The sequence below is a fragment of the Musca vetustissima genome, unplaced genomic scaffold, assembly GCF_032173495.1.
Source record: "Musca vetustissima isolate MV318-11 ecotype Yass unplaced genomic scaffold, APGP_CSIRO_Mvet_v1 utg29001, whole genome shotgun sequence".
NCBI classification, from domain to species: Eukaryota; Metazoa; Arthropoda; class Insecta; order Diptera; family Muscidae; genus Musca; species Musca vetustissima.
Genome location: NW_026889625.1, coordinates 73,333 through 95,816, shown reverse-complemented (window position 1 = coordinate 95,816; position 22,484 = coordinate 73,333). Strand labels below are relative to the sequence as shown.

Genomic DNA, 22,484 nt, shown 5'->3' with positions numbered 1-22,484 from the left:
CCCCCCAAAAAGGCATAGCAGAAAAGCACAGCGTCAAGAAAGTGTTGTAAAAAACAGAAACGGAGTGCGTTTCCTTAAACAATTTGCGTGTGACTCGAACGATAGAAAGTAAATATTCAAAAAAAAATAAAATTAAATTTGAAAAAAATATTTAAAAAAATTGATTTAAAAAAATAATTTAAAAAAATTAAAGCCAATACAAAACGAAAAAACAATAAATCAAAATATTGAACTCAAAGACTAAGCTGAAAAAAAAAAAAATTTATTCGAACAAAAAAACTAAAAAAAAATATCTGCAACTGCAAAAGAAAGTTCGTTTCCTAAGTCTTTTGTTTTTCGCTCATACGAATATTTTTTCTTCCTACTTCTTCTTTTCATATGTACGTGTATTTGTGTCTGTGTGTGTGCACATTCGATCTCAACAGCATTACTGTGTACAACTATTGTTAGAAGAGGATTACATTTTCTCGGAGGATATACAAGGCGTGATTTGTTTTGCAAGGATAAACCAACAATAACAACATAAACAAGGATTAACAATGAAATTAATGGTGAGTATAAACTAAGGAAGGATAATATGGGGAATAAAGTACTAACATGGACCTTCCACCGGCTAAAGAAATCACTTGAAAAATTAGAGTAAATAACCTTCAAAATAACGAAAATCGGAAGCTACCTACATAGGGGTCTTATGGTCCAATGTTGAACACATTATTTGGAAGCAATATTTTTCGCTAAATTTGGCGCAGACGAAAGGACACATAAATTAAAAAAAAATGCTTTCAAAAATAATCCAAAACCTTAAAAATATCATAAATCGGTAAGAGGGTTATCGGAGGTCCATGAAAAATGGCTCATATTAAATAAATATAATATAGAGCAGAAATGTCCCTCATAAACCTCCTATCGGCTAAATAAATCACTTGAAAAATTGGAGTAAAAAACCTTCAAAATAACGAAAATCGGAAGCTACCTACATAGGGGTCTAATTTCGGACCTATGTTAAACAACTTTTTAGATACAAATGTTCCACCAAAAATTAGCCTAGATACTGAAATACATAAATTTCAGTCAACCAGATGCAGAAAGGAACCCAAAATCCTTTTAAATGCAACAAATCGGTAAGAGGGTTATCGGATGTATATGAAAAAAAAATTATCCGATGTGGCTCATATTCAATAACGATAATAGGGAGCAGAAATATCTCTCGTGGACCTTGTACCAGCTAAAGTAGACATTTGGAAGAATTAAGGTTAAATAACTTAAAAAAACGAAAATCGAAAGCTAACTACATAGGGGTCTTATGCCGGTCCAATACTAAACAACACTTTTTGGATGTAAATTGTCCACCAAAAATTAGCCTAGATGCTGAAACACATAAATTTCAGTCGACCAGATTCAGAAAATAGCCCTAAATCCTTTAAAATACCAAAAATCGGTAACAGGGTTATCGGAGGTCTATGAAAATGTTTCACCTATTTGGCTTATATTCAATAAGAATAATAAGGAGCAGAAATATCCCTCACGGACCTTCTACCGGCTAAAGAAGTCATTTGGAAGAATTTTAGTTAAAATAAATTAAAAATAACGAAAATCGGAAGCTACCTACATAGGGGTCTTATGTCGGAACAATGTTAAATAACTTTTTTGGATGTAAATTGTCCACCAAAAATTAGCCTAGATGCTGAAACACATAAATTTCAGTCGACCAGATTCAGGAAAGAACCAAAAAAAACATAAAAAATCGGAAACAGGGTTATCGGAGGTCTATAACAACATTTTCACCGATATGGCTCATATTCAATAAGGACAATTAGGAGCAAAAATGCCCCTCATGGACCTTCTACCGACTAAAGAACCTATTTGGAAAAATTAAATTTAAAATAACAAAAATCGGAAGGTACTTACATAGGGGTCTTATGCCGGACCAATTTTAATTAACTTTTTTTCGACGCAAATGTTTCACCAAAAATTAGCCTAGATGCTTAAATACACAAATTTCAGTCAATCAGAATCAGAAAAGAGCCCAAAATCCTTTAAAATACCAAAAATCGGCCAGAGGGTTATATGAGGTCCATGACAAAATTTTCACTGATTTGGCTAATATTCAATACCAAATAACCTCCACATAAGTCCAACCTCCATACCAATTTTCAACGGCCTAACTTAAAAAAATGTTCAAAAAATCCTCAAAATGTCAAAAATCGGTCAGAGGGTTATTTAAGGTCCATGGCCAAACTTGCACCGATTTGGATAATATTCAATACCAAATAACCTTCACTTGAGACAAACCTCCATACCAAATTTCGACGGTCTAACTAAAAAAACTGAGGACTCTATTTTGATTTTTATACGAAGTCCAATTTTTATACAAAGACCGGTACTTTTCAGTCCTTGCCATTTTTGATCGTAGAAACCTCAGACAAACTTCTCTGGAATGGTTCACCATGAAATACAAAAACTTATAGAAATCGAAAAAAAAATAATTTTTTATAAGTTTCCGATTGGTTCCGATACTTCTAAACCCTTGGCATTTTTGGCCCTAGAAGAGTCAGAAAAATTTCTTTCGAATTGTAATGACATTCAGATTCATATGGAATACAAAATATTGAAAGAAATAAAAATTGTGGACTCCATTCCGATTTCAAAGCAGGATCCGCTACTTTTCAGCCTTGGCAATTATTGGTCATAGCAACCTCAGACCAACTTTTTTGAAGTTGTTATGACTTGCAGATCATTATGGAACAATAAAATTTGAAATTAAAAAAAAAAAGTATCGAAAATCGATAACAGGGTTATCGGCGGTCTATGACAAAACTTGCACCGATTTGACTCATTTTCAATATCAAATAACCTTTATATCAGAAAATCCTCCATACCAAATTCCAAAGCTCTAAATAAAATTTTGAGAACTCCACTTCGATTTTAACGAAACGTACGGTATTTTCAGCCCTTGCCATTTTTGGTCCTACGAAGCTCAGACAAATTTCTTTTGAATTTTTATGGCCTGTGAATACATATGGTAAACGAAAATGTTAAAACAAAATCAATAGTTCCTCAAAATACCAAAAATGGATAAACAGGGTCATCGGAGGTCCATGACAAAACATGCACCGATTTGGCTCATATTTACTACCAAATAACCTTCACATGGGACAAAACTCCATACCAAATTTCAAAGCTCTAACTAAAAAAATTGTGGACTTCACATCGATTTTAATACGAAATCTGCTACTTTTCAGTCCTGATTATTTTTGGTATTACGAAACTCAGAACAACTTCTTTGGACTTGTTATGACCTGCAAACCAATATGAAATACCAAAAATTTTTAAAATTTTCAAAAATCCTCCAAATAAAAAAAATCGGAACCAGGGTTATATCAGGTCCAAGACAATATTCGCATCGATTTTGCTCGATTTTCAATATCAAGAGACCTTGGTATAAGGCAAACCTCTATACCGAATTTCAAAGCTCTAACTAAAAAATTGTGGACTTCACTTCGATGTTAATACAAAGTCCGACACATTTTAGCCCCTGCCATTTTTGGTTCTAGAATGGCAAGACTAATTTCTTTTGAATTGTTATGACTTGCAATCAATATGGAATACCAAAAATTTCAAAACAAATTGTAAAAGATTCTCAAAATCCCAAAAAAAATGGTAACAGGGTTATCGGAGGTCCATGACAAATTTTTCACCGGTTTTGCTCAAAGTCATTACCAAATAACCTTGACATGAAACAAACCTCCATAGCAAATTTCAAAGCCCTAACTAAAATTTTGAGGACTCCACTTCGATTTTAAAGAAAAGTTCGGTATTTTCAGCCCTTGCCATTTTTGATCCTAGAAAGACCAGACAAATTTCTTTCGAATTGTAAGGACATTCTGTTCACCATAAAATATGAAAAATTCAAAAAAAAATTCAAAAATATATATATATTTTTTTTTAAAGGACATGGCCACATGGCCTACAGATCCATGTGGAATACCAAAACTGTTTAAAAATTTCAAAAAAAAATCCTCAAAATATCTCAAATCGGTAAGAGGGTCATACGAGGTCCAGGACAAAATCGGAACCGATTTGGCTCATATTCAATACCAAATGAAATCGGTGTAAGGTAAACCTCCACACCAAATTTCAGAGTTATAGCTGAAAAATTGTGGGCTCTATTATGATTTTAATACGAAGTCCTGCACTTTTCAGCCCTTTCCGTTTTTGGTCCTACGAAGCTCAGATAAATTTCTTTTGAATTTATATGGCCTTTAGATCCATAAAGTAACCTAAAATATTAAAAAAAAATCAAAAATTCCAAAATGCAAATAATCGGTGACAGGGTCATCGGAGGTCTATGACAAAATTTTCACCGATTTGCCTGATTTTCAATACCAAACGGCCTTGGTGTAAGGTAAACATCCATACCAAGTTTCGACGGTCTAACTAAGAAATTGTGGACTCTATTTCGATTTTTATACGAAGTCCGCTACTTTTCAGCCCTGGCCATTTTTGGTCCTATAAAGGCCACACAAATTTCTTTTTAATATTAATGGCATTTAGATCGATATTGTAACCTAAAATGTAAAAAAAATTCAAAAATTCCTCAAAATGCCAAAAATCGGTAACAGGGTCATCGAAGGTCTATGATAAAATTTTCACCGATTTGCTGATTTTCAATACCAAACGGCCTTGGTGTACCATACCAAATTTCGACGGTCTAACTAAAAAACTGTGGACTCCGTTTTGATATTTATACGAAGTCCGCTACTTTTCAGCCTTTGCCCTTTTTTGGTCCTAGAAAGGTCAGACAAATTTATGTTGATTTTTTTATGGCCTGCAGATCCATGTGGAATACCAAAACTATTTAAAAATTTCAAAAAATACTCAAAATATCAAAAGTCTGTAAGAGGGTCATACGAGGTCCAGGACAAAATCTGAACCGATTTGGCTCATATTCAATACCAAATGAAGTCGGTGTAAGGTAAACCTCCATACCAAATTTCAAAGCTCTACCTAAAATATTATGGACTCCATTCCAATTTTTATACGAAGTCCGGCACTTTTCAGCCCTGGTCATTTTTGATCCTAGAGAGCTCGACAAATTTCTTTTGAATTGTTAGGACCTTCTGAACATCATGGACTACTTATAATACCAAAAATTAATAAAAAACGGAAAAATTACCATTAAAATTTATTCCGATATGATCCGCTACTTTTCGGCCTTCGCCATTTTTTATCGTAGGAACCTCAAACAAATTTCCTTTGGATTGTAATGACGTTCAGATTATTTTGAAACAGAAAAAATCAAAAATTAAAAAAAATCGTATTTTTAGGTTATGTTCGAAAGATCGGAACTTTTTATCCCTTGCGATTTTCATTGCTAGAAACCTCGGATAAAAAATTTTCAAATTGGTTATAAGCGCATATATTAATGGCTTCCTAAAAACACAAACAAATCATGAATTTAAATTTTTTGAATTTTGAGGTTAGTTCCTGCACTTCTCGGACCTCGCGGTTTTTTTGGAGATAGAAAACGCGGACAAAAAAATTTTAAATTGTTTTTTGTTGTGCAGATTAAAATAACATTTAAAAATTTTCAATTTTAAAATTTTCATAGTTTGAGGTTAGGTCCGAAACATTTCGGACCTTCCGGACCTTAACGCTAGGAACCTCGAATGAAGTTTTTTTCATGGTATATGGTTCAGACTTTAATAGCTTTCACAAAAATACCAAAAAAACTACCTATTTATAACTTTGTTATTTTGAGGTTAGGTCCGACACTTTCCGAACCTCGCGGTTTTTGGTAATAGAAATGCCGGATAAAAAATTTTCAAATTTGTTTTGAGTTCAGATATATATGCCATTAAGAAAATATCAAAAAATTAAGAATTTTCATTTTTCATATTTTGAGGTTAGGTCCGCTACCTGTCGGCCCTTGTGGTTTTTGATGCTACAAACTCCGAAAAAACATTTGTTTTCAATTTGTTTATGGTACAGACTTTAATAGCATTCGCAAAAATGCCAAAAAATTGCAAATTTAAGATTTTCATATTTTGAGGTTAGGTCCGACACTTTTCGATCCTCCCCATTTTTGGTCCTAGAAACATCAAACAAAAAAATTTCGACTTGGAACTTTATGTAGATGATATTGGCATTCTAAAACTTCCAAAAATTACAAATTTCATTTTTTCATATTTTGAGGTTAGGTCCGACACTTTTACGCCCTTGCGATTTTTAGGCCTAGCAAATTCGGACAAAAAAATTAAATTGGTTTATGGAGTAGATTTGTATGCCAGTTAAAAAGTTTACAAAAAATTACGAATTTTGATTTTCCGATTTTGAGGTTAGGTCCACTTTTGCCCCCTATTATGATATTTTTCTAATAAATCCCCCTTTCCTCTCTCTTCTTCTTTTTCTTCCCCATTTATTCCAGCGATCAACGTTCCTTTTGGCAGCACTGCTACTAGTCGCCACAGTGCGGGCCGAAGAAGAAAAGCAGAAATCCGCCGCAGCTGAAAAACAAGTGGAGCAGGCAAATGATGAAAAGCAGGCTGAAGAAACCACCAAATCGAAACGTGGACTTCATCATCATGAAACCTATCATCATCATGTCCATCACTATCCTGTCCATGAGGAGAAAACTTTAACAATTATCAAGAAAATTCCCTATCCCGTCAAGGTGGAAAAGGAAGTCCATGTACCCGTTGAAAAGATTGTTCACGTTCCCTATGAGGTGAAAGTGCCCAAACCATATCCCGTGGTCAAGCATGTACCTTATGAAGTGAAAGAAATTGTTAAAGTTCCTCACGAAGTGCCAGCTCCATATCCCGTCGAAAAGAAAGTTCCAGTACCAGTACATGTACCCTATGATCGTCCAGTCCCAGTTAAGGTTTACGTACCAGCACCCTATCCCGTAGAGAAGAAGGTGCATGTGCCCGTTAAGGTGCATGTTCCAGCACCATATCCAGTGGAGAAGAAGGTCCCATACCCTGTGAAGGTCCATGTGCCTGTGGAGAAACCATATCCCGTTGAAAAGGTGGTGCATTATCCCGTTAAGGTTCCAGTTGAGAAACCCGTCCCCTATAAGGTGGAGAAACCCGTCCCCTATGAAGTGGAGAAACCAGTACCTGTACATGTTATCAAGAAGGTCCCTGTACCCGTACATGTCCCCTATGACAGACCCGTGCCAGTGCATGTTGAAAAACCCGTACCCTATGAAGTTAAGGAACATGTCCCACAACCCTATCCCGTTGTTAAGGAAGTTCCAGTGAAGGTTGAAAAGGAGGTTCACTATCCTGTACATGTACCCTATGAAAAGCCTGTGCCAGTCCACTTAGAGAAACACATACCCGAATATCATGAGAAACACATTTCGTACAAGGAACCTGAATTCCAATACAAGAAAATCGAACATCACGAACCTGAACACAAAGTCGAAGAAAAGGAGGAAGAGGGTGGCCACAAGGAGGTCGAAGAGATCAAGGAAATACACGAAGAACCAGAAGAGGTGGATCATGAGAAATATAGTCATGATTATAGTCATAGTTATTATCATCATCATCAGTAAATCCCGATGATTACTAATTCGAAATTTTTTCTCTCTCTCTTTTTTCTTTCTTTCTCTGTTTTTTCTTGATCTCTTTTGTTTTCCGAACAGCATCACTAAACGAAACAATCTGAAACGATCTCACAAAATAAACCCGTATAAAACCGAATCGCAATCAAGTCATCAAAAACTTGACCCTCATTGTGTTGAGAGAGAGTGCGAGAGCGAAAGAGAGAGCTTCAGAGTGATTTTGAATGGTTGGTGTCTTGGCTAATGAGAATTATGAAATTACAATTGAGAAGAAGAAAAAAAGTGAGAGACCTAAAATTCCCTGATGAGACTGGACTTTGTTACAAGGCTTATTCTGCTTCCTCTTCTCCCACAGGAGAAATAGGATAATGACCCCCATGGACCTAGTATAACCTCAACGTGATAATGGCCTCAAAAGAAAAAATAGGAAAAAACTATTCAATACCAATTAAGGATAGTAGTTAAGAGATTGTTAGTACAGTAGATACAGTACCAAGGAACCAAGGATAATAATAAAAATTAGGCCTCAAATAATCTCTTAAAAACCCTAACCTTAAATAATCCACCCCTTTGACCCCCAATTGTAGTTAATATTATTTAGAGATTTTTTTAATTTACATCTAAGCCATTTTTTATTTTGTACAGTACATTTCTAAGTTTTTTTCAATTTTTAAGGCAATGTCAACTTACGATAAGATTTTTTTATAAGGATAACTAATTTATATATATATACGATTTTTGGCACCATGTTTTTTATGGTGTTCCCCGAAGAACCCCAAAGACTCTATGGATAAGTTTTAAAATGTTCCTCTCTGAACCTCTAAGTGCCGTCCAGCTAACAACCGTATTTGTAAAATAATAATAATATTTATAAAGTGTGTTTGTACCATGAGACGTCAATAGTATTCTAATCATATATAGTGAAACAATTTATATATAGCCAAATTTTATTATTAAGACGAAATAAAAAAATAAATAAATGAAAAAAGAGAATATTTTTTTTCAAAACTAAAAAAAAATGGTTTGGAATTTCAATGGAAGGGGTATATAAAATAAACTACGAGGAAAAACGAACCGGTTTCCAAAAATTTTTGAACCGGATATTCAGATAATAAAACCGGTTCAATAAATTTAGAACGCTTGTTTATTAGCCTTCTAAAGATATGCATATAAAGAACTGAAACCGGTTTTATTATCTTAATATCCGGTTCAAACATTTTGAAAACCGGTTAGTTTTTCCTCGAAATTGATTATTATTTTTATTTATTTTTTTTATTTTATTTATTTATTTATTTTTTTTTTTTTTATACCCTTCACCACACTGTGGTACAGGGTATTATGTCTTTGTGCATATGTTTGTAACAGGCAAAAGGAAACGAGATAGACACATGGTTCCTTTTGAGAATATGCATAGAATCACTTTCTAAGTCGATTTATGCATGTCCGTCCGTCCGTCTGTCTGTCTGTCTGTGCATGTTAAATTGTAAACAAAGTACAGGTCGCATTTATGATCCGAATTGGATGAAATTTGGCATAGGTCACTTATTCGGCCCAAGGACGAACCCTATTGAAATTGGGAAAAATCGGTTCAGATTTAGATATAGCTCCCATATATATATTTAACCGATTTAATGTAAACAGTCCCTATATATCTTTCGATTTGCACGAAATTTGGTACAGCCTAATCATTTAGGTCTAGAATTATGTCTGCCAAGTTTCGTGAAAATCGGTCCAGATTTAGATATAGCTTCCATATATAGTTTCGTCCGATTTCATGTAAATGGTGCACCAAAGTCCCTATATATCTTTCGATTTGCACGAAATTTGTCATAACGTACTGAATTAAGCCTAGAGAGATGTCTGCCAAGTTTCGAGAAAATCGGTCCAGATTTCTATATAGCTCCCATATATAGTTTCGTCCGATTTCATGTAAATGGTGCCCCAAAGTCCCAATATATCTTTCGATTTGCACGAAATTTGGCATAACGTACTGAATTAAGCCTAGAGTGATGTCTGCCAAGTTTCGAGAAAATCGGTCCAGATTTAGATATAGCTCCCATATATAGTTTCGTCCAATTTCATGTAAATGGTGCACCAAAGTCGCTATATATCTTTCGATTTGCACGAAATTTGGCATAACGTACTGAATTAGGTCCAGAATGATGTGTGTTAAATTTCCTGAAAATCGGTTCAGGTTTAGATATAGCTCCCATACATATTTTCGTCCGATTTTAGGTAAATATTGCACCAAAGTCCCTATATATCGTTAGATTTGCACGAAATTTGGCATAGCGTACGGAATTAGATCTAGAACGATGTGTGTAAAATTTCGTGAAAATCGGTTCAGATTTAGATATAGCTCCCATATATATTTTCGTCCGATTTTAAGTAAATAGTGCATCAATGTCCCTATATATCCTTCGATTTGCACGAAATTTGGGATAGCGTACTGAATTATGTCTGGAACGATGTGTGTTAAATTTCGTGAAAATAGGTTCAGATTTAGATATAGCTCCCATATATATTTTCGTCCGATTTTATGTAAATGGTGCAACAATGTCCCTATATATCCTTCGATTTGCACGAAATTTCGCATAGCATACTGAACTAAGTCTAGAACGATGTGTGTTAAATTTCGTGAAAATCTGTTCAGATTTAGATATAGCTCCCATATATATTTTCGTCCGATTTTGGATTTATAAGTAAATAAAGAACTCAAAATGTGGCCGAATGCAAAAACCATACTGAAATAAGTGTAACCTATATTTCGATATTTCGCTTTAAATTTATTTACATTATTTTGTCCCATCGTAAGAAGCAACTCTATACCTGTCCAAAATTTAGTATAGGTTGCAGAATGACATGTTTAATTTCATGTTAATGGTTCTTCAATAATGCGACGTCTGTTAGGATTCATCTGTTTAATATACCCACAGTGGTGAAGGGTATCATATAGTCGGTCCCGTCCGACTTTACTACTTTCCTTACTGGTTTTTTTTGACGTATTTGACATAACTATATATGTTTTTAGAAAATTAAATGTCAAAAAATAAATTTAGACGAACAAGGAACCGGGTTTCAAAATTTTTGAACCGGATATTCAGATAATAAAACCTATAACAGTCCGGTTCAATAAAATTATAACGCTTGTTTAGTAGTTTTCTACAGATATGTATATAAAATACTGAAACCGGTTTTATTATCATAATATTCGGTTTGATATTTTTGAAAACCGGTTCCTTTTCTCAATCTTAAAAAAATACATACTATAGGTATTAATAAAGATATGAAGCTCTCTCACTTTAAGTATAATAGGGTCGCCAGCAAAAACATGACAAATTTTCGAACTTTAACCTTAGGCGAATTTTTCCTTTTGGGGTTTTCATATACTCACAACGGCCTTTCAACACCAATAGGAATTTTTCACCCTCCAGACTATAACCTCAATTTTGTCCCACAGTTTTATCAATAGGTTTCAAGAGGTCTTTTATAGCCCGAAGACCCTTAAGGTGTTCTGTACAAAGAACACACTTCCAGAGCGGACCTAAAGCCAGACATAAGATCCCCCTTTACGAATTCTTCTATAGATAGAGAAAACAGAAGCTCCTAAAGGTCTATTAGGGGTTTTTATTAATTAGAAGATCTTTAAAGAGGTTTTCTAGAGGTTCAATACAATAAACACCCTTTTAGAAGAAGTTTTTCATATAAAATATAATCTTCTAAAGTTATTGTATAGGCAGATGGGCCTTCATCTACCCACAAATAATGTCTTCTATTGATTTTGTTTTTTAATAAATAGAAGATCTTCACTGGGGGTTTCTTGAGGTCTTTTATCGGCCAAAGACCCATGAAGAATTATTTACAAAGAATGTACTTCTAAAATTGGTCAATAGCCAAAAGTCCCCTATAGAAGTTTTCCATATATGTGTAAAATACTCTTCCGAATTCTTGTATAGATACAGAAGACCCTTTTAATAATCTTCTTTAAATAGAAGAGTCTTCAAGAGTCCTTTTATTCGGGATTTATATAATTAGAATATATTTAAAGAGGACAAAGACCCTAAAAGGCCTTGACAAAGATTCTTTATAAATATAAGGCCATTTACATATTCTTGCAAAGATAGAACCCCTTCTAGAAGTCCTCTGTAGACAGAATAGCCTTTACAAGCGACTAAAAAGGCCGTATAGCGGATTTTTTATAAATATCAGTTATTTGAATAAGGTTTGTGGAGGTCTATAATAGAAGAAGTTTTCCATATATAAAAATTAATGAATTTTAATTTTGTATATCGCTCTCCGTCTCTTTGTCATTTTTGCAACCATTTATTTGACTACTATTTCTGTTGCTAACAACCGCCGACTTTCCCTTCACTCGATTGTGCCTAGAATTGCATTCCATTCTTTCCCTAATTCAGCACCCACACGCACACAGTAAAATTTCCGCTAAACGTAATATTAAAGCTATGTAAAAGCTATGTAAAGTCGGACGGAGCCGACTATATGATACCCTTCACCACTTTGGGTATATTCAACAAATGAATCCTAACAGACGTCGCATTTTTAAAGGACCAGTAAAATTAAATTGGATCCATAAACATGCCAGTCTGCAATTAATTACGATGTACCAAATTTCGTGCAAACCGAAAGATATTAAGGGACTTTGGTACAACATTTACCTTAAATCGGACGAAATTATATATGGGAGCTATATCTAAATCTGAACCGATTTTCACGAAATTTAACACAACTCATTCTAGGCCTACTTCATTACGCTGTGCCAAATTTCGTGAAAATCGAAGGATATATAGGGACTTTAGTGCACCATATACATAAAATCGTACGAAAATATATATGGGAGCTATATCTAAATCTGAACCGATTTTCAGGAAACTTAACACACGTCGTTCTAGGCTTAATTCAGAATGCTTTGCCAAATTTCGTGAAATCGAAGGATATATAGGGACTTTGGTGCACTATTTACCTAAAATCGGATGAAAACATATATGAGAGCTATATCTACATCTGAACCGATTTTCACGAAACTTAACACAACTCATTCTAGGCCTACTTAATTACGCTGTGCCAAATTTCGTGAAAATCGAAGGATATATAGGGACTTTAGTGCACCATATACATAAAATCGTAAGAAAATATATATGGGAGCTATATCTAAATCTGAACCGATTTTCAGGAAATTTAACACACATCGTTCTAGACTTAATTCAGTACGCTGTGCCAAATTTCGTGCAAATTGAAGGACATATAGGGACTTTAGTGCACCATATACATAAAATCGTACAAAAATATATATGGGAGCTATATCTAAATCTGAACTGATTTTTCCCAATTTCAATAGGGTTCGTCCTTGGGCTAAATAAGTGAACTGAGCCAAATTTCATCCAAATTGGATCACATATGCGACCTGTACTTTGTTAACAAAAATACATGGACGGACGGACAGACGGACATGCATAATTCGACTTAAAAAGAGATTCTATGCATATTCTCAAATGGAACCATGGGTATATCTCGATTCCTTTTGTCTGTTGCCAAACATATGCACAAAGACATAATACCCTGTACCACAGTGAGGTGAAGGGTATAAGAAATATGCTTCCAGAGGTATTTTATAGATATAAATCGCTTTAGGATATTTGAAAGACTTCTATGCACAAAATACGAGGTCTATAGACAAATAGGAGAAGAACCTTCCAGAGCTAATAGAAGACCCTTCTAAAGGACTTCTATAAAAAAAAAACTATCATTTGATATACCTTCTATAAATATAAGACTCCTTGAAGATAGAATCTTTTTAAGAGACCTTCTATTGTTAGAATATGGACCTTCCATAGGTCATATGTAGATAGAATGTCTATTCTATAGACTTGGAGACGTATTATTTATAGAAAGAAAACACTTCTAAACACCTTCTGAAAAATTACTATTTGAGAGACTTTTTATGGATAGAAGGCCCTTTTAAATGTCTTCTGTAGACAGAGGAGGTTTCGGAGGTCATTCCAGACGTCATACAGAAAGACCAATGTCTTTCATATTTGAAATAGGATTCTATATATCTTCCGCAGATAAAATATGACTGAATTTCAAATACAGGCAACACCTCAAGAGTTGTCGCCTGTATTGAAAAATCTTCTAAAGGTGGTCTACTATGAAAAAGGCATTTTCTATGAATAGAAGGACTTTCCTATGGATAGGTGTCCCTTAACAAGATTCTATTTATTGTGATGGTCTATAAAGGTCCATTGTAAATCCAATATCAGGCAAATGAAAGGTCCGATGTGAACCAAACTTTGCACAACTCATTATCCTTACGAAGTCTACATTAAGTCCGAAGATGGAGCCCATTGGTCCACTCCTTCTGGTACATCCCCCACAAATGGTGAAAAATTAAATCCAATATCAGGCGTGTGGAATGTCTGATTTGAACCAAACTTTGCAAAACCTATTATCTTTACCAATTCAATAGATCAAGTTTGAAGATGGGACCCATTGGTCTACTCCTTCTGGTACCTGCCCCACAAATGGTAAAAATTTTCAATATTTGTAAATCCAATATCAAGCGAATGGAATGTCCTATATGAACCAAACTTTGCACAACTTATTATCTTTACGAAGTCTAGATTAAGTCCAAAGGTGGGACCCAGTAGTCCACTCTTTCCGGTATGGTAATGGTCAATATTTTATAAAATTTTATCAACATAAAATCTGAAACCTCTTTGATAAAAACATATTTCTTATGTAAAGCTAATAATAAGATCTGTGTCTAATTCCGAAGACCTCCGCAAACCATGGGCTGGGGGTATATATCTGTCGGCATCACCAACTGACACTTTTTTACTTGTTTGAAATAAATTTTGAATATAAAACAAATCTTTGAAGGACTATTAGAAATTGTCTAATGGTCGCCATTATGTGTTTAAATACAGATATTGGAGTTTTTAAAATCAGGATCATGTAGTTTTTAAAACATATTTTTTAGTGGCCTACAGGCGTGTAGGAATATCAGAACTTAATCCTATTGGGCGCCAATTTGAACTTTCAAACAGACCAATATCGGAATTTTTGGATGATTAATTCATTTATTTCAAGTTACATTACGAAACGCCATATTGGGCGCCACAATTTTAATTTACAAAAAACATATAATGTTCTTTTATATAGAATTTAGGTTGGGCGCCGAATGTAAGAATATGAGGTATGTTCAATTCATTCTCAAAAATGTTTCTGATTCGCTAAAGCTAATAGAACTGGATAGGTTAGAGAACTTCGTTGCGTTTTAGGTTAGGCGCCAAATTTTTAATAACTGTTAGAAAACCTCTTGTTGGTAGCCATCCTGAGATATCAGGGCGAAGATAAAAATTTGTATTTTTATTGAATATTTTTTTGAGGACTGTCGGGGACAAACGTTTGGACTTTTTAAGTAATTCCTATTTTTTTTTTTTTTTTTTTAAATTTTGTTAGAAAGACTTTTCAACATTCTCATCAAGTTTTTCACTTTTTAAGTAAATTTGGATTTTTTTAATTATTTGAAGGACTTTGAGACATTATAATATTGGACGCCATATTTAAACTCATTATATCGATTAAATCATTTGTTTCATGAAATATTAGAATACCTCACGCTGTGCGCCATAATTTCAAACCAGATAACTTAATTCACACATCGTTTGTTCAAGACCATTTTAAAAATTCGTGGTGTTTTAGGTTGGGCGCCAAAATTTTTAATATGAAACTTTAAGAAACCCTCTTGTTGGGCGTCATACTGATATGTGTTAGGATCTGTCTGCGCAAAAAATAGTCAATTATTTTTAAATATTTTAATAAAGGACTATCCGGACAAAAGCAAGGACTACTTAAGTAATTTTGAATTGTTGTTAAATTATTTTAAGGACAATGAGACGTCCTTATATTGGGCGCCATATTTTTAATTCTAAATTGTTTGGATGATTAATTTTTTATCGAATATTTGGAAACATCATAATTTTTTTACACAACGTTTGTTCAATACGTTTTCAAAAATTGACTGCATAACTTGAGCTCATGGAACAAGAATAATATTTCGCTGCGTTTAAGGTTGGGCGCCAAATTTCTAAAATTATTAGAAAATCTTTTGTTGGGCGACATCCTGATAAGTGTTATCAGGATATTAGGCCAAAAAACGTACATTTGTATCGGATATTTGTATTTGTATTGTCATGACCAAAAGGGTGGACTTTTTACGTAATATCTTAATATTTTTTAATTTCCTTGAAGGACTATTAGACATGTTCATATTATGCGCCATTATGCAATTTCCAACTGATCGATGAAATATCAGCTCTTTTGATGGGTAAATAATTTGTTTCAGGGTCAATTATGACGTCATTATTACGCTACAATTTTAATTGATGGCGCCCAACCAGAATTTCAATATTTCAATGGGCTTTAGGTTGGGCGAATTTAAAAATTCGAAAAATATCTACTTTTCCCAAAATATCTACTTTATGTTTGCTTATGGAACAAGAGTCATTAGGAAAATTCATGTTGGGCGCCATAATTTATTTTCAATCTTATGAAATAAAATATCGCCTTTGAAATTTAATATTACGTCAATTCCTTTACTGCTTCACTAGTGTTCATTGAAAAAGAAATAAAACAATTAACGTTGGGCGCCATTTTCAACCTTCGAAAAAATATCTAAATTTCTTAAATATTTTTTCCTACAGGCCTGTTAAGTTTCTTATTAGAAAAAAATATTTATACCAAGCCTATAGAATTTCATAATCAAAATCTTATCACCACATTGGGCGCCATTCTCCCAGTCATTGTCCATATCAAAATTCCTTTATTCCATCTTCATGCAATAATAAATCGTGATATTACTTTTTTTAAATTATTGCACATTTTAGTTCCACTTGACCTAGTTTCGAAGAAAAAAAAAAACAAACCGAAACAATTCCAAAAATACCTACGAGCGCATGCGCTTTCATTGCAGCTCATTTAATTCAAATATTTTATCTCCATACCTTCTCCCCCACCCCTCTCTTCCTTCCTACTCACTAACACTGCAAACAATTGCAACACTTCTAAGCCGCAAAATGTATGTCATTTTGCGCAAAAAATCAAAGAAGCGCACATTTTTTGTTCGTTGTGACAATTTTAGCAGCTAGTCATAAATTAAATGTGGCGGCAGTTATTACAGCAACAACAATAACAACGACGATAAGCAATTGTTGCCGGCAATAACAAATCAAAAATGTAATGAAAAAACACAACAAAAATAAAAAATATGGAGCAACAAACACGCCTCAAATAACATTGAAAGCAAAGCCAAACGAAAAAAAAATTAAAATGACAATTGTCGGATGCCAAGAAAAAATATGAGGTAAATACTTGGGGTTTACCGAACTTTTAGACAGTGACATAGAGAAGGGGGCATAGGTAATGGCCCCTTGAAAAGATCGCTATAAAATATCTTTAATAATTTTTTTAATTTCTAGAGGTAATAAAAATTCTTCTAAAAGCCAGGCTCGAAAATCCGTCTTGGGGTCCCTTGATCCATCACCTACGCCCCTGTATAGTATGAGCGCCAAGTATTTGACATATTGACTTCTTCGCTTCGGAATTTGCATTTTTATTGTGGAACAGATGTGCATTTGATAGCTGAATGGGCGGACGGACGGGGTCAGTATTGGCACTGGTCCGAACGACAGACTGTCGATCACGTATTTAAAGATGCCTTCATTAAAATATAACGGTTCGAATAGATATTCAATAAAAATTTTTTCATATTTTTTGAAGATTTATTAGCGGGATATATAGGGACTTTGGTGCACCATTTACATGAAATCGGACGAAACTTTATATGGCAGCTATATCTAAATCTTGACCTATTTTCACGAAACTTGACAGACAGTACGTTAAGCCAGATTTCGTGCAAATCGAAAGATATATAGGGACTTTGGGGCACTATTTACATGAAATCGGACGAAACTATATATAGTAGCTATATCTATATCTGGACCGATTTTCTCCAAACTTGGCAGACATCACTCTAGGCTTAATTCAGTACGTTATGCCAAATTTCGTGCAAATCGAAAGATATATAGGGACTTTGGAGACCCATTTACCTTAAATCGGACGAAAATATATATGGGAGCTATATATAAATCTGAACCGATTTCCTCGAAACATGGTACACGTCATTCTTGACCTAATTCAGTACTTTATGCCAAACTTCGTGCAAATCGAAAGATATATAGGGACTTTGGAGACCCATTTACCTTAAATCGGAGAATATATGTATGGGAGCTAGATATCATTCTAGGCTCAATTCAGTACGGTATGCCAAATTTCGTGCAAATCGAAAGATATATAGGGACTTTGGGGCACCATTTACATGTAATCGGAAGAAACTATATATGGGAGCTATATCTAAATCTGGACCGATTTTCACGAAACTTGGCAGACATCATTCTATACCTAAATGATTAGGCTGTACCAAATTTCGTGCAAATCGAAAGATATTTAGGGGCCGTTTACATTAAATCGGTTAAATATATATATGGGAGCTATATCTAAATCTGAACCGATTTTTCCGAATTTCAATAGGGTTCGTCCTTGGGCTGAATAAGTGACCTATGCCAAATTTCATCCAATTCGGATCATAAATGCGACCTGTACTTTGTTTACAATTTAACATGGACAGACAGACAGACGGACAGACGGACGGACGGACATGCATAAATCGACTTAGAAAGTGATTCTATGCATATTCTCAAAAGGAACCATGTGTCTATCTCGTTTCCTTCTGCCTGTTACAAACATATGCACAAAGACATAATACCCTGTACCACAGTGTGGTGAAGGGTATAAAAATGTTGAGGACTATAGATGGACTATAACGATGAATTTTTAAATATTATTGCATTTTATTCCACAAATGAAAACATATTGGAGGACACCGAGTTGGGCGCCATTTTACGTTAGTGAAAAATGAGATACTGTATGATAACATTAGAAAAACATTTCAAGGATCATTAAACACACAAGGCAGTTACAAATTTACGTTGTCATTGGATGGGAATAAATTTTAGTGAGAGTCTTGCACAATCATGCGCTCACTCCAGCTGCCTATAGTTTCCTCAATCTTAGTTTTACCATTACTGAAGGCTACCTTCTATTGATCATAATTGCACATCAAATTCTAACTTGAGAACGTTGTTCCTGCTGGTAATCCCCTAACCTTATCACAAATAGCTGTGGCATGCACGAACTACTAGACTATCGAAAATGACGCCTAGAACCTTAAAGTAATTAGTGGTCGAAATTATGGGCCAACGGTGGCCTTTGACTTAATGGCGAATATTTCCATATTCCTTATATAGAAAAATTCTGCTATATTTATAGAATAGTTATTCTATGGCAGATGTCAACATTTTCCGGATCAGAGGTCATGATCGCACAATTATATGAAAAGATCTTAATGACGTTCGTTAGGCAAGTAATTCCACAAATGTAGGGGGTAAACCTTTCCGAAGACACCAACTCTCCTTAGGGAAACTTCCTCTTTTAGTCTACGGGTCTTTAATTTCTTAGTTGTAAATTCCACATACGACAGGCATCTGCATATGTAATTCACTATCCAACGTTTCAAAATTGTCTGGAGGATAGTTCGTTCGGCAACTTTGAACATTATGATGTGATTGACCGTATCCAATGTCATCAAGAGTCTCCACAACTGTTATATCACATGCCATGATTTGGTTGAGCCCTTCCGTCAATGCTTAAGAGTAGTTATGCCTCAAGAGTCTTACCTATTGGCGACAAAACTGAGATCGGCGTATAAAATAACTATTAGGTTGGGGAAAAAGAAATCCATGCTTTTTATATGAACTATAGGACTATATTTAACATGCTTCGGAATGTCCGATTAGGGTCAAATATGCACCGTTTTGTTGTATGATTTGTTGCCATTTTAAAGGTAACTTCATAATGCCTCTCTCATAGAAAGCATGCTTTCTATTTGCAAAAAAAAATCTAGTAGTCGATTTTCACAATAGATACCAATTTTTTTATCATTAAAGAAAAATATGATAATCGATTGGTGCCAAGTCCGGACTGTATGGCGGATGCATTAAAACTTCCCAACCAAGCTCCCGAGTCACTGTAGATGTGTGTGGCCTAGCGTTGTCCTGGTGGAACACGACACTTCTCCTGTTGGCCATTTTTTGTGGTGACCTATCAATAGGTATCTTCGAACGGTGCAGTTGTTAACAGCAAAGATAAGAATTTAGCGTTTCGCCATATGGAAGCAACTCATAATAGGTAAGCCCCTTCCAGACCCACCAAATGCATAACAGAACTTTCCTGGCCGTTACTTCTAGTTTGGTCACCGTTTGAGGTGCTTCACCTGAACTTTTACCACGATTGTTTTCGCACAGGGTTATCGTATGTGATCCATTTCTCATATCCAGTCACCATCCATTTAAGAAATGAGTCTATCTCATTCCGTTTGGCCAAGGCTTCGCAAATGGAAATTCGATCCATCCTAGTGTGGCCCATCGAGCTTCTTTTTGAATCCAGCTTTATGTAAATGGTTTAAAACAGTTTTATGGTAGATTTTTAGCTACTAGGCGATGTTACGACTGCTAACATGACGGTCAACTTCGATCATGTATCCGATTTAATCGACATTTTGACGACCGGCCTAATGTATTTCTTTTCCCCCCAACCTAATATTTGCTGGCATCCTTACTTGGCAGCAGTAGCGGGACTAACCTATGTTACAAATTAAGGACTTTGCTTATGTCCTTTATTACTATCTCATTCCGTTGCCTCAGAACAACCATAGGGATTCGATCAGGACCAAACGTATTAGATGATTTTGCCCTTCTGATGCGACATTCAATATCCTCCAACGTACATTTTGGTGGTTTAAATTACTTCCACGGAAATCTTGGTGCTCTATGCATTGCCGGTTAAAATTACTCTCGCATCTCTTCGGATCTGTCACCTTCCGTACTGGTTTTGAGAGCAATATAATCGTTACCGACAACGATCCAGTATCGATCTTACACTAATTCAGATGTTCTAGCCTTTTACCCACTTAAGTTCGGCGACTAACATATTGACTTCTAGTGTCAGATCTCCGATTCTAAGGTCAGTAGGATTTATATGACGAAAATCATCAGCCCCGTTGAAAAATACACCGGGCTGTGCTGATAAATTAGGTCATAATTCGAGTATTCCACCCGCATGTATATAGCGAGTGACTGCATATTTTTTTGAAGGCATTAACTAAGGCGTGGATTTTTTTAAAAAATATAATTTGAAGGCCTATCGAAGCCGTCGATTTTTATATCCTTCACCACACTGTGGTACAGGGTATTATGTCTTTGTGCATATGTTTATAACAGGCAAAAAAAAAACGAGATAGACCCATAGTTCCTTTTGAGAATATGCATAGAATCACTTTCTGAGTCGATTTATGCATGTCCGTCCGTCTGTCTGTCTGTCCATGTTAAATCGTAAACAAAGTACAGGTCGCATTTATGATCCGATTTGGATGAATGTTGGCATAGGTCACTTATTTGGCCTAAGGATGAACCCTATTGATATTGTGAAAAATCGATTCAGGTTTAGATATAGCTCCCATATATATTTTCGTCCAAAGCCTCTATATATCTTCCGATTTACACGAAACTTTGCATGGGGTACTGAATTAAGTCTAGAATATTGTGTGTTAAGTTTCCTGAAAATCGGTTCAGATTGGGATATAGCTTCAATATATATTTTCGTCCGATTTAAGGTAAATGGTGTACCAAAGTCCTTATATATCTATCGATTTCCACGAAATTTGGCATAGCGTACTGAATTAAGTCTAGAATGATGTGTGTTAAGTTTCGTGAAAATCGGTTCAGATTTAGATATAGCTCCCATATATATTTTGTCCGATTTTATGTAAATGGTGCACCAAAGTCCCTATATATCTTTCGATTGGCACGGAATTTGGCGCAACGTAATAAATTTGGTCTAGAATGATGTGTGACAAGTTTCCTGAAAATCGGTTCAGATTTAGATATAGCTCCCATATATATTTTCGCCCGATTTTAGGCAAATAGTGCTCCAATGTCCCTCTATATCCTTCAATTTGCACGAAATTTGGCACAACGTACTGAATTGAGCCTAGAATGATGTCTGCCAAGTTTCGTGAAAATCGGTTGAGATTTATATATAGCTCCCATATATATATTCGTCCGATTTTAGGTAAATAGTGCACCAAAGTCCCTATAAATCTTTCGATTTGCAGGCAATTTGGCATAGTGTAATGAATTAAGCATAAAATGCTGTATGTTTAGTATCGTAAAAATCGGCTCAGATTTAGATATAGCTTCCAACGACGTAGCCAGAGGGGGTGGGCCCTTGAATGACGTTAGTGCGTTTTGTTGAAATTGGTGCAGATTTAGCCATAGCTTCCTCATGTATTTCGAACGGGTGTCTGATTGAGATTAAATTAAATGAGTGCAGCGTACCGTATAGCGTATATCAATTTTGCTATACATCGTTTTCCATAAATTGGTCCCATGGTACGCAGACGACTCTAAATCTGTCCGAATGAAATTCAATTTGGCATAGGTTGCAGAAAGGCATGAGTATGTCCCTTCGAGGGAACATTGACATGCAATTGTAAGGATACATATGTACAATATACCCAAAGTGGTGAAGGGTATCGGCCCAGAACGACTTTACTACTTTCCTTACTGGTTTTAGAATCAATCTGGCGGACCACGGTGTTTGTCGTCATAGTGCAGGCTCTACTTCTACAAGTATCTTGAAGAGTTTTATGTGAGTACCTGCCTATTGGCCTGCCTCACAGTGGCTGAGCCACTGGCGGAAAAGCGCCCACCAGCGCACC

General features: G+C 35.1%; 1 protein-coding gene across 1 annotated transcript; it reads left to right on the top strand.

Annotated features, from left to right (window-relative positions):
* The first annotated feature begins 539 nt into the window (after positions 1–539).
* Positions 540–7,561, top strand: LOC133337315 (uncharacterized). The gene is made up of 2 exons (XM_061545550.1): positions 540–551; positions 6,428–7,561. The coding sequence occupies exons 1-2, from the start codon at positions 540–542 to the stop codon at positions 7,559–7,561; spliced, it is 1,146 nt and encodes a 381-aa protein (XP_061401534.1).
* Positions 7,562–22,484: the final 14,923 nt, after the last annotated feature.